This window comes from Ascoidea rubescens, assembly GCF_001661345.1.
Source record: "Ascoidea rubescens DSM 1968 unplaced genomic scaffold ASCRUscaffold_3, whole genome shotgun sequence".
In the NCBI taxonomy this organism is placed as follows: domain Eukaryota; kingdom Fungi; phylum Ascomycota; class Saccharomycetes; order Ascoideales; family Ascoideaceae; genus Ascoidea; species Ascoidea rubescens.
The window spans coordinates 526991-542439 of NW_017962915.1; the positions used below are offsets into that span (position 1 = coordinate 526991).

The 15449-nt window shown below is 32.5% G+C and overlaps 6 protein-coding genes across 6 annotated transcripts; 1 reads left to right on the plus strand and 5 right to left on the minus strand.

Moving 5' to 3' along the window:
* Positions 1–61: 61 nt before the first annotated feature.
* On the minus strand, positions 62–3109 carry RNR1 (ribonucleotide-diphosphate reductase subunit RNR1). The gene has a single exon (XM_020192810.1). It carries the CDS (start codon positions 2839–2841, stop codon positions 235–237), a length of 2607 nt encoding a protein of 868 aa, XP_020048665.1. The 5' UTR covers positions 2842–3109; the 3' UTR covers positions 62–234.
* A 43-nt stretch (positions 3110–3152) lies between these two features.
* MAD2 (spindle checkpoint protein MAD2) lies at positions 3153–4180 on the minus strand. Its single transcript, XM_020191043.1, has one exon. It carries the CDS (start codon positions 4066–4068, stop codon positions 3346–3348), a length of 723 nt encoding a protein of 240 aa, XP_020048666.1. The 5' UTR covers positions 4069–4180; the 3' UTR covers positions 3153–3345.
* A 143-nt stretch (positions 4181–4323) lies between these two features.
* VPS34 (phosphatidylinositol 3-kinase VPS34) lies at positions 4324–5263 on the minus strand. Its single transcript, XM_020192811.1, has one exon. It carries the CDS (start codon positions 5162–5164, stop codon positions 4397–4399), a length of 768 nt encoding a protein of 255 aa, XP_020048667.1. The 5' UTR covers positions 5165–5263; the 3' UTR covers positions 4324–4396.
* An 870-nt stretch (positions 5264–6133) lies between these two features.
* Positions 6134–8247, minus strand: ASCRUDRAFT_90293 (uncharacterized protein; the record flags this gene model as incomplete). The annotated part of the gene is made up of 2 exons (XM_020195052.1): positions 7348–8247; positions 6134–7311 (listed from the first exon to the last, which is right to left on the minus strand). Coding segments are annotated over exons 1-2 (1971 nt in total), but the record flags the coding sequence as incomplete, so codon positions are not given.
* Positions 8248–8624: 377 nt separating this feature from the next.
* Positions 8625–11998, plus strand: ASCRUDRAFT_74755 (uncharacterized protein). Its single transcript, XM_020192812.1, has 2 exons — positions 8625–10287; positions 10423–11998. Exons 1-2 carry the CDS (start codon positions 8757–8759, stop codon positions 11841–11843), a joined length of 2952 nt encoding a protein of 983 aa, XP_020048669.1. The 5' UTR covers positions 8625–8756; the 3' UTR covers positions 11844–11998.
* Positions 11999–12430: 432 nt separating this feature from the next.
* Positions 12431–15325, minus strand: RSN1 (Rsn1p; the record flags this gene model as incomplete). Its single annotated transcript, XM_020191162.1, has 2 exons — positions 12431–12918; positions 13087–15325. 2 exons carry the CDS (start codon positions 15323–15325, stop codon positions 12494–12496), a joined length of 2664 nt encoding a protein of 887 aa, XP_020048670.1. The 3' UTR covers positions 12431–12493.
* Positions 15326–15449: the final 124 nt, after the last annotated feature.

Genomic DNA, 15449 nt, shown 5'->3' on the forward strand with positions numbered 1-15449 from the left:
TTTTGGATATATTATACGAACTTTATTTTTTCACGTTTCAACTTACATTATTTTTTTATGGCTTTTACTAATTATTAATGCTTAATTTGTTTTTTTAGTGTATAGTATTTTTTTATAGTTGAATAGAAATAAAGTATGTTATTTATAAATGTGGATATCTATATTAAGGATTGAAAATAAAAACATGAAAACAGAAAGACTTCACAACTATTTAAAACTCAAAATTCACCAGTATCAACCAGAACACATTTCACAAGCTTCGGGATTGTTGATTGAGCAAGCAATGACTTTCGAGTTATAGATGTTGACTTCTGTGTCTTTGCCAGTTCTGGTCGACTCACTGGAAGCTGGAGAAGCTGCCAGGCTCTCGTTTGTGGTGGAAACACTCCCAGACACAGACAAATTTGAAACATCTTTTTCCAATTCAGCAGCTGGTGCAGATGCAAAAAAAGCAGGCTCGCTAATTGCCATGCTTTTAGTAGGGCCCTGGGATTCAAACTTCTCAACGTACTTTTTGAATTTCAATTTGTGCAACTGAGCCTGGATATCGCCAGCAGTGGCAGCTTCCTTCTCGTCAATGGTAAACTGAATGGCAGCAGAGGCAGCTTGTGTTCTCAAATAGTACATTCCTGTTTTCAATCCTTTTTTCCAGCCGTAGAAGTGCATGCTTGTCAATTTCCCCATTGTTGGAGCCATTATGTGTATGTTTAGAGACTGAGATTGATCAATAAATGGAGATCTATCAGCAGCCATATCAATGATGGTCTTTTGGGATAATTCCCACACAGTCTTGTACAAGTCTTTGAGTTTTTGAGGAATGTTGGGAAGATGCTGAATGGAACCGTTATTGGCAATAATTGACTCCTTCATAGCATTTGACCAGATGCCCATAGCTACCAAATCCTTCAAGAGATAGGGATTGACAATTTGAAATTCACCGGCCAAAACACGACGAGAGTAAATGTTTGAGGTGTAAGGCTCAAAGCACTCATTGTATCCAAGAATTTGAGAAGTGGAAGCTGTTGGCATTGGAGCAACTAACAATGAATTACGCAAACCAAATTTTTTAATCTTTTGTTTTAGTTCATCAAAGTCCCATAATTGAGTGGGTTTTCTTCCCCACAAATCAAACTGCAAAAGACCCTTTGATGTAGGAGAACCCTCAAAGGTTTCATAAGGACCATCAATTGCAGCAAGTTCGGTCGAGGCCTCAACAGCAGCATGATATATTGTTTCAAAAATCTGGATATTTAACTTTTTGGCTTCAGGTGAATCAAAAGGCATTCTTAATATCATAAAAGTATCCGCTAAACCCTGGACACCAAGAGCAATTGGTCTATGTCTAAGATTTGATTTTTCAGCTTCTGGGACAGGATAATAGTTTCTATCAATAACTTTGTTAAGATTTTTAGTAAGAACTTTAGCAATTTCATGTAGCTTTCCAAAGTCATACCAGGAATTACTATCATCTTGAGAAATAAAAGCAGGCAAAGCAATTGATGCTAAATTACAAACTGCTACTTCATCAGGATCAGAATATTCGACAATTTCACAGCAAAGGTTGGATGATTTAATAACACCAAGATTTTTTTGATTGCTTTTTGCGTTACAACTGTCTTTATAAACCATAAATGGAGTACCGGTTTCAGTTTGGGCATCTAAAATGGCAGCCCATAATTTCTGGGCTTTGACAACTTTTCTTGTCTTACCTTGTTTTTCATATGATTCATATAGTTTTTCGAATTCGTCGCCATAACAATCACTCAATCCAAGAGCTTCATTTGGAGAAAATAGCGACCAGTCTTGATTTTTTTCGACTCTTTTCATGAACAAGTCAGGAATCCATAAAGCAGGAAATAGATCTCTTGCTCTAATTTCTTCTTTTCCATGATTTTTTCTAATGTCGATGAATTCGAAGATATCAGAGTGCCAAGGTTCAAGATAAATAGCAAAAGCACCAGGTCTTTTATTTCCACCTTGATCAACATATCTAGCAGTCATGTTATAAACTCTTAACATGGGAATGATACCATTTGAAGTACCATTAGTGCCAGCGATGTATGACCCAGTGGATCTGATGTTGTGAATATGTAAACCAATCCCACCAGCGTACTTTGAAATTACAGCCATTTGAGATAAAGTGTTGAAGATACCATCAATAGAATCGTCTTTCATAGCAACAAGAAAACATGAAGACATTTGAGGTCTTGGAGTACCTGCGTTGAATAAGGTGGGCGAGGCATGTGTAAAGTATTTTAGGGACATATAGTTATAAGTTTCTAAAACCTTTTCAATGTTATCACCATGGATACCAATAGACACTCTCATTATAAGATGTTGGGGTCTTTCTGCAACCTGACCGTTAATCCTTAAGAGATAGGATCTTTCTAAAGTTTTGAAACCAAAATAGTTGTAATTGAAATCTCTGTCATAAACAATGGAAGAATCCAACTCATCAGCATTGGCCATAACAATATCATAAGTGTCCTTTGAGATCATAGAAGCATTTAGGTTTGTTTTTGGATCAATATAATAATATAAGTCTGAAATAACTTGAGAAAATCTTTTCACAGTTTGCTTGTGCAAATTTGATATAGCAATTCTAGCAGCCAAAATAGCATAATCAGGATGAACAGTGGTCAAATAGGCAGCTGTTTCAGCAGCCAAGTTGTCTAATTCAACGGTAGTGACACCATTATAAACACCAGAAATAACTCTCTGGGTTATTTTAACAGCATCAACATGGTTGGCATCCAAACCATAACAGAGCCTCGATACTCTGGCAGTAATTTTATCAAAACGAACGCGTTCTTTTGATCCATTTCGTTTATAGACAAACATGGTGGGAATCAGGCAAGATTAAAGAAGGATAATTCGAAAAGTTGGAAGAAATTAGTTGAAGGAAATTAGTTGGAAGGATATAGTTGAAAATAGTATTAGTAATGCTAAAGGTATAATTTATGACGGATAAGTCGATAAATCTATAGTATAGTTGAAGTAAGGAGAAGTCAAGAAAAGAACCTCCTGATTTAAACGAAGAATAAGAGGATGTTGAGCAAAAGAGAAGCAGGAACTGAGAATTCAAAAGCAAAAGAAAAAAGATAAGAAGAATAATATCTTTAAATAGGAAACTATTGTTTTGGTGATAAATTCGTAATGATCTGAACGACGCGTAAACTTTTTGGGTTTTTGGAAAATTCCCAAAACGACAACACTGTTCACCCCGTCCATTTCTCACAGGGAAAGCGCGTGACTTGAAATCCAAAAATGGAAAGGCAGTGGGGGAGCTTTTCTGTCCGCTAACATGGTTGTGTTCGCCATGTTCGCGAGTCTCCTCGAGTTTTTTCAGTCTATGAGATTGTTGATTTTGTAGGTCACAAAGGTGTCAACCTTGTGGTTGGAGGTGCTGAAGCTTCGAAATCCCACTGTTTCTCCTCCGTTTTTGATTTCCTTGTCGTCGGAGTCGATCCACTCGCTGGGAATGTTTTTGGTGTTGGAGTTGGCATACACCAAGACGTTGAAGGTGTGAGGTCCTTCCAACACCGGCAAAAATGTAATGGAGGCAGTGATCTGTCTTATGATGGCCTGGATCTCCTGTTGTATTTCTTCCTTGCTTTTGTTTGTGTTGTTGACGTGTTCCTTATCTGGCATGGGTTCGTCCATTTCTTGATCAAGATTTTTGTTATTGAATATTTCAACATCGAATTCCCATCTCTCGACAGGCTCGTCGTTTGTTTTGTCTATAATTGCCACAATTAGCTTATTTATCTTCCCATTGTAAATCCACTTGTTCAATTGGCTCAATATCCTTCGAATGTAGGCCTTCACTTCTTCGTCGGTCGAAATTAGCATGTATAGTCCGTATTTCTTGACCATTTTAAAATCATCTGGGGGATATATTCCTCGTTGATACAAAATGGAGTTGATACTGTAATCAAAAAAATCTGACACAATTTTCGACGAGCCCTTCAATGCCAACTTGGATCGGGTTGGAGGGCTCTTCCCTTTGTTAGTATCACCAGCGCAACCACCATTGTTGTTGCTATTTCCAATTCCAATTGCCTTCATCTCCCTAGCAGTGCTATGAGTACCAATTTCTTCTTGCACCGAGAGACTCTTTTCTTTTTCATCAAACTTTTGTCTCCCAAAGGAAATCCGCTGATCGTTGTGCCAAATCCGGACAACGGACACTAACAGCCACGCTCAGCACATCCGTATCCGCATTCCCAATTGGGCTTTTTGCTTATACTACTTTGAAGCATTGTAAAATTGCTTTCGAAACACTTTTACTAATTTGTTGATCAAGAATTATCAAATATTATCAAATATCAAATATATTCGCTTTTATTATAGTATTATTTGTATTTGCTAGGTTTTCTATGGGTTTCCACACCTTTTATGCTCGCCAGTACTGTGTCAAACTGTGCAACCGATCAATCACCATTGGTAAAAATGCGTTGACACTATCATTAATCAAGTTTTGAAAATGTAAAATAGCTTCTTCATCATTCATTTCAAGACAAAACTTCTCTTTCACTTTTAGTATTGCTCTATTTTTATCAATCTTGATGTCAGGAATGTTGGCTTCAATCATTAATTCAAATAAATTCAATATCAAATTACTGTTCTTCCTTAATATTAAAAAACTTGTAAAACAATAATTCTTGAAAATCTTAAAATTTTCATGATTCAATCCTCCCATTCCTTCAACTAACTGAATTGGCAACTTCATTAACGGTGGGAATGGTTTAGGATCTTGTCCTAATATATACCCAAAATCTGCATGAAAAAATTGCCCATTCAACGATATTAACAAATTATCTAGATGTCTGTCACCAACTCCCAAAATATACGTTATCACACAATATCCTGCACAAGATTTAATATATCTATCCATAACATGACTCTTAACTTTCAACTCTTCATGCTCATCATAGTTATTTTCTTGGAAAAATTTTAAAATTGAATGATACTCACTCAATACTTTATCTAGCGTTAAATTTGGAACAAACTCAATTGACCCATCAATGGGATTAGTTGATAGTATTTTATACGGTTTTAAATTCAAATTCAAATTCTCATTTTTCAACAACTGATCCATTAATTTAATAATTTGAATAACTAATTGATCCTGTCTTAAATCATCTCCGATTTTAAACATCATTGAATATTTTTCTCCTACTTTACTTGTCTCAAAGGTTAACTTTAATGGTGATAATGATGATTTAAAAACCGTGGATTCCTCAGGTATGATTTTCACCAATCGAATTGACGGATCTAATGGCAAAATTAACTGTTTATCACTTTTATTATTAGCATTAAATAAAAAATACTTCATTTCATTTTTAATCAAGATGCTTCGTAGTTTTTCAATTTTCTTGGGTGTTTCTTTAATATTTTTAACTTCAAGACAAATATTTCGAATACATTCAATGAATTCAACCTGTTTTTTCAATTCTATTAAATTTGTCATATTTTCGTTATTATTATTATTATTATTATTATTATTATTATTATTATTATTATTAAGGTTATTATTATTAAGATTATTATTCAAATCATCTTCGTTAAAAATATTATTATTTTCTTCATTGATATCTGAATTATTCATTTTTTTATTGATATTATTATTTTTTTTTTGCAAATTTTGAATGTCTTTTAATCTTGTTAAAAATTGCTTTAATATTATTTGATATATTTTTTGTATTTTAAAAGGATTTTGATTATCTTCAATTTCAACCTTGACGTACCAATAGAAAAAATTTCCCAATCTGTTATTATTAATTGATCTTGTTATTAATAACTCTGCTAATGGAGATATTTTTTTATCATAATAAATACTTTGTTTATCATTTTTCTTCTTATTATTACCATTCATTTTTTTATTGTTAATGATATTAAAAGTACTATTATCTGTTATCGTCGAATTGTTTGATATGTGCCCAATTAAGTTTTCAGATGACAAATCACTGTTAATGGAATTAGGATTTATGACAATATCTGGGCATGTATTTGTAGTATTTTGGCTATTAGATAAGTCGATTATTGAATATTCGCTATTACTATTAATTATATCAGAGTCTGTTAAATTGTTATCATTATCATTGTGATTGTGATGATTGTGATTGTGGTTGTGATCGTGATCGTGATCGTGATCGTGATTGCGATCATGATCATTAAAATTATTGTTATTATTTGCAATTTCGTGATAATATAAATCGTCATCAAATTTTAAAGCTTGAACTAGTTGTAGTAGGTATAACTCCAATTCTTCATCGTTAGTTTTTTTTAGTCTATTAACAGCAAAATCCCTGATTAAATTGTTTTTTTTATAAAAGGGACCTAATAGTTCCAAGTCATCTTCGATTGGAATTTCTTCCCACTTGTTAATTAATTTGATTACTTGATTGATTTCATTTTGGTTATTCCAATTGATTGATTTTAGAAATTTCGTTAGAGATTTTTTATTTTTAGTTAAATAATAACGGAATTTATAGATTAAATTTCTTTCATTTGAAGACAATTTTTCTAAAGAGGAGTAGGATATAATTTTATTCAACTCATCTCTGATTAATAGAGTTGGTTTTAGTTCTTTATCCAATGGGTCATCCTTGTGAGACCTTGCTAAATTTGTAAATTTTAATTCTATTGGGTTATCTTTATATTGATCAGGGTCGTATATTTTAAAGGTTGAGTAATTTGAATTTGAGTTGAAAGAGTCGATATTGATCTTTGGGTTTGTTAAGTTTGAGTTTTTGTTTATATATTGGTTATTGATGTTGTAGTAGTTATTATTGTTGTTGATATTGTAATTATCGTAATCGTTTATATTGTCGTTGATTGCATTGTTAATGTCATTTGTTATGAATATGTTGTTGACGTTATTGTTGTTAAGAAAGTTGATATTGTTGATGTTATCGATGTTGTTAGTATTGTTTAGATTGTTTATGTTGTTTGAGTATATATTGTTATTTTGAGCTGGAGTGGGATTTGTTATTAGATAGTTTAAATTTATAACTTGTTTTAAATATTTGAAATTTGAAAAGATAACAGGGTTGTCAAATTTTATAAATTCGATTGAAAGAAAATATTGGTTTGATAAACTTTCAATTAAATTTTTATCTATGGACTGAATTTTGGTGAAAGTTAATTTATTGAGCCAATCTATGTTTACTAGTTCATTTTTTTCGAATTTTTTAAATTTTAGTTGCAATTGGTTTATTTGGTTATTGATTTCATTGTTGTTGTTATTGATATGTTGATTGATATTGTCAATAATATTTTTTTCTTTTGTGTTACTGACAATTTTATTTGTATTTGTATTTGTATTTGTATTTGTATTTGTATTTGTATTTGTATTTGTATTTGTATTTGTATTTGTATTTGTATTTGTATTTGTATTTGTCTTTGTCTTTGTCTTTGTCTTTGTCTTTGTATTTGTATTTGTATTTGTATTCGTATTGGTAATTTTATTGTTTTTTGGTAAATAAACTTTTAATCTTTGTTTACCAGTTTTTAGAGTGTTGTTATTTAAATTAAAAAGAGAGTATTGAGTGTACGCAAATAATTTTTCGACATTGTTTGAATATTCAAAAATATTTATAACGATTGTGGTATCTAAAGGCAATTGATTGAAATTTATTGGAAATTTCAACCATTGGTCCCAGTTTCTTACAGAAGTTTGGTTTTTTTTAATATTTTTTTTGAAATTTTTATTTGATTTGAGTTTAATTTGATTATTGGTTATGTTGATGTTGTTTAAGTTCTTGGAGGTGTTATTTGAGTTTGAATTGAAATTTTGGTTATTTACACCGAAATTGTTGTTGTTGTTGTTGTTTTTGTTATTATTACTATTGTTATTATTGTTGTTGTTGTTGATATCAGTGTTGTTTTTGTAGCTGAAATTAATATAGGGAGTGGATATGGGGATCGTCAAAGGATTATTAGAGCTGAATAGTTGGAATTTGATGAACAAGTCAGAGTTGGAGTATATGTTGGACAAGGTCTGAAAGATCTCAGGATTCAATATCTTTTCTGATTTCTTGATTATTGGCTTGGGACCCTGAAGCGAAACGACTTTTAGCTTGAAGGGTATCTCCAAGTCCTTGGAGAGATAGAAATTGGCAGTGTTTCTGTCCATGCTGGCAATATCTGTGTGCGAACGAGCAGTGGAAGAGCAGCCCAACCAGAGAAAGTGTGCAACTGGAAATGACTCACCTGTGGAGCATCAAAGCAGTGCTGGATAAAAAACAAACTGGTGAACAACAGTCGAACTGATAAGAAGCAGAAGAAGGAAGGAAAACAGCAAAAAGTGGCACAGGTCCAAAGCCACCAGTGTGGGTCTCGGTTCCTGCCGGCGGCTGCCTACACACACATGTGCATGACTTGCTGTTGTGTCGCATCGGCATGCAGCGTACCAAACAGGTAAGTCTCTCACGACGCACTTACACGCATTAGAACGCGCTTCAGCGCAGGGTACGCTGCTCCCGCTGTACTGGACTGCCGGAAGAGGAAGCTGTTCACGTGCCCAACGGGCTTTTGAGGGCGGCTTTTTCCCGATGCAGCGTCAGTTTTAGGAAAAGAGTCTCCAGAGGGTTTTTCAGCAGCTGCTGCACTGTTTGAGACTGTGTTGGGTCTCTGGATATCGTAGTAGAGGATATACAGAGCTATATTGCCCCAGCTGGAGACACTTCAACACAGAGCCCTCTAGAGACACTGTGCTGCTTCTCTTTCGCTCGCTTGCATCCTCTTTGGAAATGGCCCTGGACCAGAGCAACTCCACCTCTTTTCCTAGTTTTGATAGCACAAATGAGAGACACGATAGAGATATTCACACAGGTTTTGGTTTGAACACAATTGATGACAATAGTCTTTCCTTCAGCCCCTTTGCCAACAATAACAACAATAGCAACAACAATACCACCAACAATATCATCAACTATTCTACCAATGCAAATCCAACCAACTCACATTCTGTTAATTTTACTCAACCACTGGTTCAAAATGATGATCAAATGATAGATAGTTTTTTGCATGATCTTGATTTGGACTTGGATATTTATCTCAGTGATTTTAATCCTTCACTAGGCTCATCCTCTAATAATAACAATACTAATGTTGATCCGAAACAGGTCCAAATCCAAGAAAAATTTCAAAATCAAAGTCAAAATATCAATTCACTATTTCAGCCTCAATCCCAAGCTCAAGCTCAAGCACAACCTCAATCTTTCAATACTCTAAATAATAATTTTTCAGACATCAACACTAAAAATAACCAAACAAACAAGACAAATCAAAATGATCATCTAGACATTTTCACAAATGGCGACAATAATAATGCTGCCAATTTTAACACCAACTCTCATAATCTTAACAGCTCGAGCATGCCAAATATTCAAATTCTATCTGATTTAACTCAAATTCAAAACAACAAAAATAATATTAATACTATCAACAATTTCAATAACGATTTAAACGTCTTTTTAAACAACAATCCCAACAACAACAATTTTTACTCTCCAGTTATTGATTCTAACCATCTCAATAAAAACTTGAATAACAATTCAAACATGTTCTTCACTCCTCTAATTTCTCCCTCGATACCTTCAATCGACAACCAAACTACAAATAATTTCAATAATATCGGCAATTCTCAATTTAATTCAAGTATTAATGTGAATAATAACAACAATACCAATACCAATACTAATACCAATACTAATACCAATACTAATACTAATACTAATACTAATACTAATACTATGACTACTTCTACCCTAAATATCAACAATAATCAATTTAACAAAAGTCTCTTTCAAAACCAATCTCAAAATGTTTATCAAAATGTTAGCAACACAAATTTTCCAAACAATTTTGTTCAATTAACCTCTCCTGCTTTAAAAGCCTATAAATCTCCATTATACTATAATAATAATAACAACAACAACAACAATAACAATAACAATACAAATAACAACAATACAAACAACAACACTACTCAAAAATTCACTCACTCACATCAAAGAACTTTTCTGAACTCAAAATTTATCAATTCAAATAGTCTAGTCTCAAATTCAAATTCAACTTCTCCCGATAGTGCTCAAAGTTATAATTCAATTTCAACTAATCCAACTATAAATTCCATTCATTCTTTTAATTTCCCAATTTCAAATATAATCCCCAATAATATCAACAACTCCAACAATACCAACTCTAATAATAATGACATTTCTAACAACAACAATAATAATAATAATAATAATAATAATAATAATAATAATAATAATAATAATAATAATAATAATAATAATAATAATAATAATAATAATAATAATNATAATAATAATAATAATAATAATAATAATAATAATAATAATAATAATAATAATAATAATAATAATAATAATAATAATAATAATAATAATAATAATCACAAAAACAATTCAAACAAAATTCAACAACAACCTTCTCAGCCCTCTCAACCTTCTCAACCTTCTCAACCTTTGTTATTACCTGCTCCTTCTAAAAGGTCCTCCAAACAACTGCAAAGATCTATTTCATCAAATTTAATCACTCAGTCTTTGGGTTCTCCTTCAAGCTCCCCTGCTAATTCTTCTTCCACTCTAAATTCCACGCCAACTGGGAGAATATCAAAAAAAAATTCTCCTGTTATCAAACCCGGCACAAGACAATCTCCTAGAATTATTCCCTACCATAGAAGAAAATCTTCATTCACTGCATCTACTTTACAGCTTTTACCTGAATCTCAATATCAAGAAAATACAATGCTACCACCACCTCCAAACTCTTATGTTAAAAACATTTCAAATTCTCAAATTCATTATTCAAGTTTATCACCAAATATGTCCCAAAATTTAAACATTACTCCTGCTACAATAATGAATTTTAAAGATAAAAAAACTTTACAATCGAAAGACCTTTCCAGAAATTCAAGCACTTCAACCTCTCATCTAATGAACCAAAAGACTCAGCAAATTATTAAACCAATTCAGTCTCAACAAAATCCAGTTCAAATATTACCATCTAATATTAACTATATGCATCGTTCTTCTATTACTCAAAACTCTCCCATAATTTTGCCTCATTCTTCTTCAAGTACTTCTTTATCAAATCATTACAATTCTGAACTAAACTCTGATATAGACAATAATTTTAATAACCCAAAGACAATTACTACAAAAAATTCAACAAAAGTCAATATTAATTATTTAGAAACTGGTAGTACCAAAAGAAATTCACATAAACTTGCTGAACAAGGAAGAAGAAATAGAATGAACAATGCGATTATTGAATTAGGTGGGTTGATTCCCAAAGAATTGAGGGATTCTGTTCCAATTCCAAGTAAAGCAACCACTGTTGAATTAGCGTATCAATATATTCAAAATCTTTTGAAAGAAATAGAAGAGTTAAAGATGCAATCAAAACAAGACGAAAAATGCGATCGACTGGAAACAGTATTAGATCCTAAAATTAGTAGAACGGACGATGTTCATATAAATGACAAATTTAGTCACCAAGATAGTACAGTAGATGAAAATAATAAAGATAAAGATAATGAAGAAAATAAAGATATAAAAACCCAAAGTTCTGAAAACAAAGATAACTTTTTAGAAAATTTAGATAGTGATTCTGACAATGAAAACATCGAAGCAGATTCAAATAACAAAGTAGAGTCTGTATTCAAATCTGGGGATAAAAATGATAACAATATTGATGTTGAGCCTGAAGACTCAAAAGATTCTTTGTCTTTTGATACAAATGGGGGTGAAAACATTCAAAAAACTGCAGACTGGAAAGAAGCAAGTCCATCTACTCAAGATTAATCAATAAATCACAGAAGAATACTGCTTTATTTTTTTATACTTTTTTTTATTATGTAATTTATTTGTTTTAATTGGTTTTCGGTTTTTGATATGATGTTAATGGTGTTGATTAATGACAAAGTTTTTTGAAGGCATTATAATAGTATAAATAAAATATAGATAGTAGAGTGTAATTTTTAAATTTGTTCTATAAATGTAATATATCACTATATAATTAGATTTTGGGTAAATTCGAAAAAAAAACGATTAGAAAAGAAAAGCGATTTAGTAAAATTAAGTGTGTAGATAGTCATTTGAAAAAAAAATAGAAAAGAAAAAATAAAAAAAACTAAAAGAAACATTAAAAGTAAAACCAAATAATTTTTCTTAGTATAATAATTAGCAAAACTCCACCAAAATTAGAAAAAAGAAGCGATCAAAAAAATTAATAAAAAAAAATAATTATCCAAAGCAAAGTCAAAGAAGAGTAATTAAGTATAAGAAAAAAAAAATAATTAAAAAATAATTAAAAAATAATTAAAAAACATTGGAAAGATATTAATTTAATGACGAAAACTGAAAGAAAAAGATCTAAGTTTGACAGGAAAACAAATGATTACATCTAAGTGAAAATCAAAATAAAAAAAAAAAAATCTTTTTTTTGTTAAAGATTAATTCTTCAAGTTATACTCATATTCTTCAGTGGGATGATATTCTGGAGGTTTTCCTGTCCAAACTATATTTCCCTTTTCATCAAAATGAGCACCTTCATCAGTTATTGGGACTATTCCTTCAAAGTTTTTAATTTCATGCTTAGACAAACCCATTGGATCAGCAGGAATCCATAAATATGGAGGTTTTGCAGCCACAGCAGGATAATCATAAGCATGTTCATTATTAACCAATTGGTCATCATGATCAACACTTTTATAGATAGAGGGAATTGACTGTTTACAGAATTTGTAGGAGCAATAGATGTGAGGTTGAAAAAATCTAACAAATGGATTAGCATGGGGAATCTCCTCATCATCACCATCAGCTAATAGAGGAACTCTTGCAGTATCATCTATTTCGTGTGATTTTATGACGGAGAGATCTGAAAGTTGAGAAATTCTAGTTCTTGATGGAGTTAATGGAGAGGAAGTATTAAAATCCAGACCCTTTTGGTTGAGTTCGATTGTTTCATAGACGTCAGTTTTATCCGATGTATTGGAATAGTTACGACTTGTTCTAAAAGGATTAATTACTCCAGGTGGTAAATCACCGACAATAGAGGAGTTATTGTTTGCATCAGAAATTTCTTTATCAAAAGCAGTGCCTTCAACTTTTTCAATGGTGGGTTTTTCTTGTTCATGAGAATGATTTGGTGATTTTGGATGAAATGAAAAAGATGGAGTGTCGGAAACACCATCCAAGGGTCTCATCGTATCAACGGGGACAACAGTATTTAAATGGTCAAAGGCTCTGTTAAAAATGGAGTGAATAAAAGCAGTGACACCGATACAAATGGCTTGAAGAATAATTGGGCCCCAGGCACCACCAACAGCGAATAAACCCAAGAGACAAACTTGACCTAAATAGACACCAACCAAAGTTTGGTATAAAGCTCTTGGATAGTGCATGCCTCTGGAGTCAGGTCCTTCACCTTGAACATAACATAAACTGTGCAAATAGGCGATGTATAGCAAGCCAAAACCAAAAAAGCCAAATAATAGGATTATTGGAGAAATGATGGAATAGGCCATAATAATGACAGCTAAATTTGTATAAATTGGAAAAGTTGTGCCCCATTCTACTATTTCAAGAGAATTGAATCTGGTCCATTTATCTCTAACACTGCTATCGAATAGAAAACTAAAAGCGTAAAAGAATAAAAGACCTTTATAATTTAGTAATAATGCACCGGAAATGGTAAAGCCTTGTAAAACCACATAACTGATGTAAAAATTTGAGGATTTTGGTAAATTTTCTGCCAATAAACTCATTGAACTTGTGGGGTTGTCGATAATTTTAGTTACAACGGCAGTTGCAGAGGAAGAAATGGTTGTGACAAGGAAAACTTGAATGACTTGAAAACCGAAAAAGGATTGCTGAGTGTAATATTCAATGTGTTGAATAGTTGGAGAGCCAGATATTTTTGCCATGAATCTAATGAAAAAGGGTAGTAATAACATTAAAAGAGCTAACATGATGGTTGGTAATAAAGAAGTGATTAGGCCTAATAGAACATCTGGTAGATCGTAGATCCATCTTAGCCAGGTTAGTTTGTTTGTTAAAGAGGTTATATTTGATATCATACCAACGAAGGCGACAGGAAAAGCCCATAAAACAATGACTGCTATAATGGCAGCGGCGGCAGCAAGAGATCTAACTAATCTTTCATACCAGAACATTCTCATGTTTCTCCAGTAGATATCATCTGGAGAGATTCCAATGTAGCAAGGACCTAGGGATAAGGGAGTGTGGTGGGCAACAGATTGATAAGCTAATTGAGCTAGATATTGATTTTCGAATTCAACAAAAACTGAGTTCATTGGTTTAGCATTTTGATGGTTTAGTTGTAGATCTATGATTTCTTGGTTCAATTTTTTCAATTGAACTTTAGCATAGTTGATTGTGTCGACAGATTTGCCAAAAATGGGAAATAATTTATGAGTTGGTCTCTTATTCTGAGGAACATAGGTTACAATTTCGTCTATTGGTTGTAGGACAGTGTTTTTTTTATCAGCTTTGATTTTAGTTTTGACGGCAGATTTTAGCAATTTGTTCAAGGCAGATTCCAAATTGCGTGCTAAGGAATCTCTTTCTTCGACCTTATCACCTAGTTCGTGGTCAGCTCTTGTTATCCAGACCTTTCTAATGCCAGTGAATAGTTTTTTGAATTCGTCTTCATTGAGGTATTGTTTGGGAACTGATTGGAATAAGACGACTCTTGATGGTAGTCTTGTAGCGTAGTTTGGAGTTGATAGGATTACAGCTCTTAGATTTGTGTAGTAAATTAGTTCTCTGTAGATGACAAATAATAGAAAGCCATTGAATATCCACGAACAGACAATGTGGGCGTAGTACTTTGATGAGTTGTTGTTGTCAGAGTTGATGTTGGAAAAACTTAGTCTATCTAGGCCTTCGTTGCCATTACCGCCAGTGATGTTGATTGGGATTATGATTGGATAAACCAAGATCATTCCAGCTAGACAAAAAGCAGATATGAAGAACAAGTATCGTAGAAAGAAGTAGCCATCGATGCCTGCCTGTCTTATTATGAAGTTGTTCTTCTTTTTTAGTAGGATGATTAGCCATTGGTATACGCCAGGAGGCAAGGGCTCTGGTTTCTTTGATTTATCGACCAAATCGTAGGCAGATTTGGGCTGGTAGATTCTCTTGAACTTGATTCTCAAGAGTAGAAAGGCTAGTGTGAAAGCACCTAGCAATACTCCATTGAAGATGATGGAGGATATGACAGAGGCAGTAGATGTGTTTTTGGTGTCTTCAGTGGTTGACATGATTGGTTTGGTAAGTGGTGAACAATATGATTTCCTATTTCCGGAAGTGATAAATAATAAAAATTAAACAATAAAAATTAAACAATAAAAATTAAAGAATTAAAGAATTAAACAAAAAGCAGTT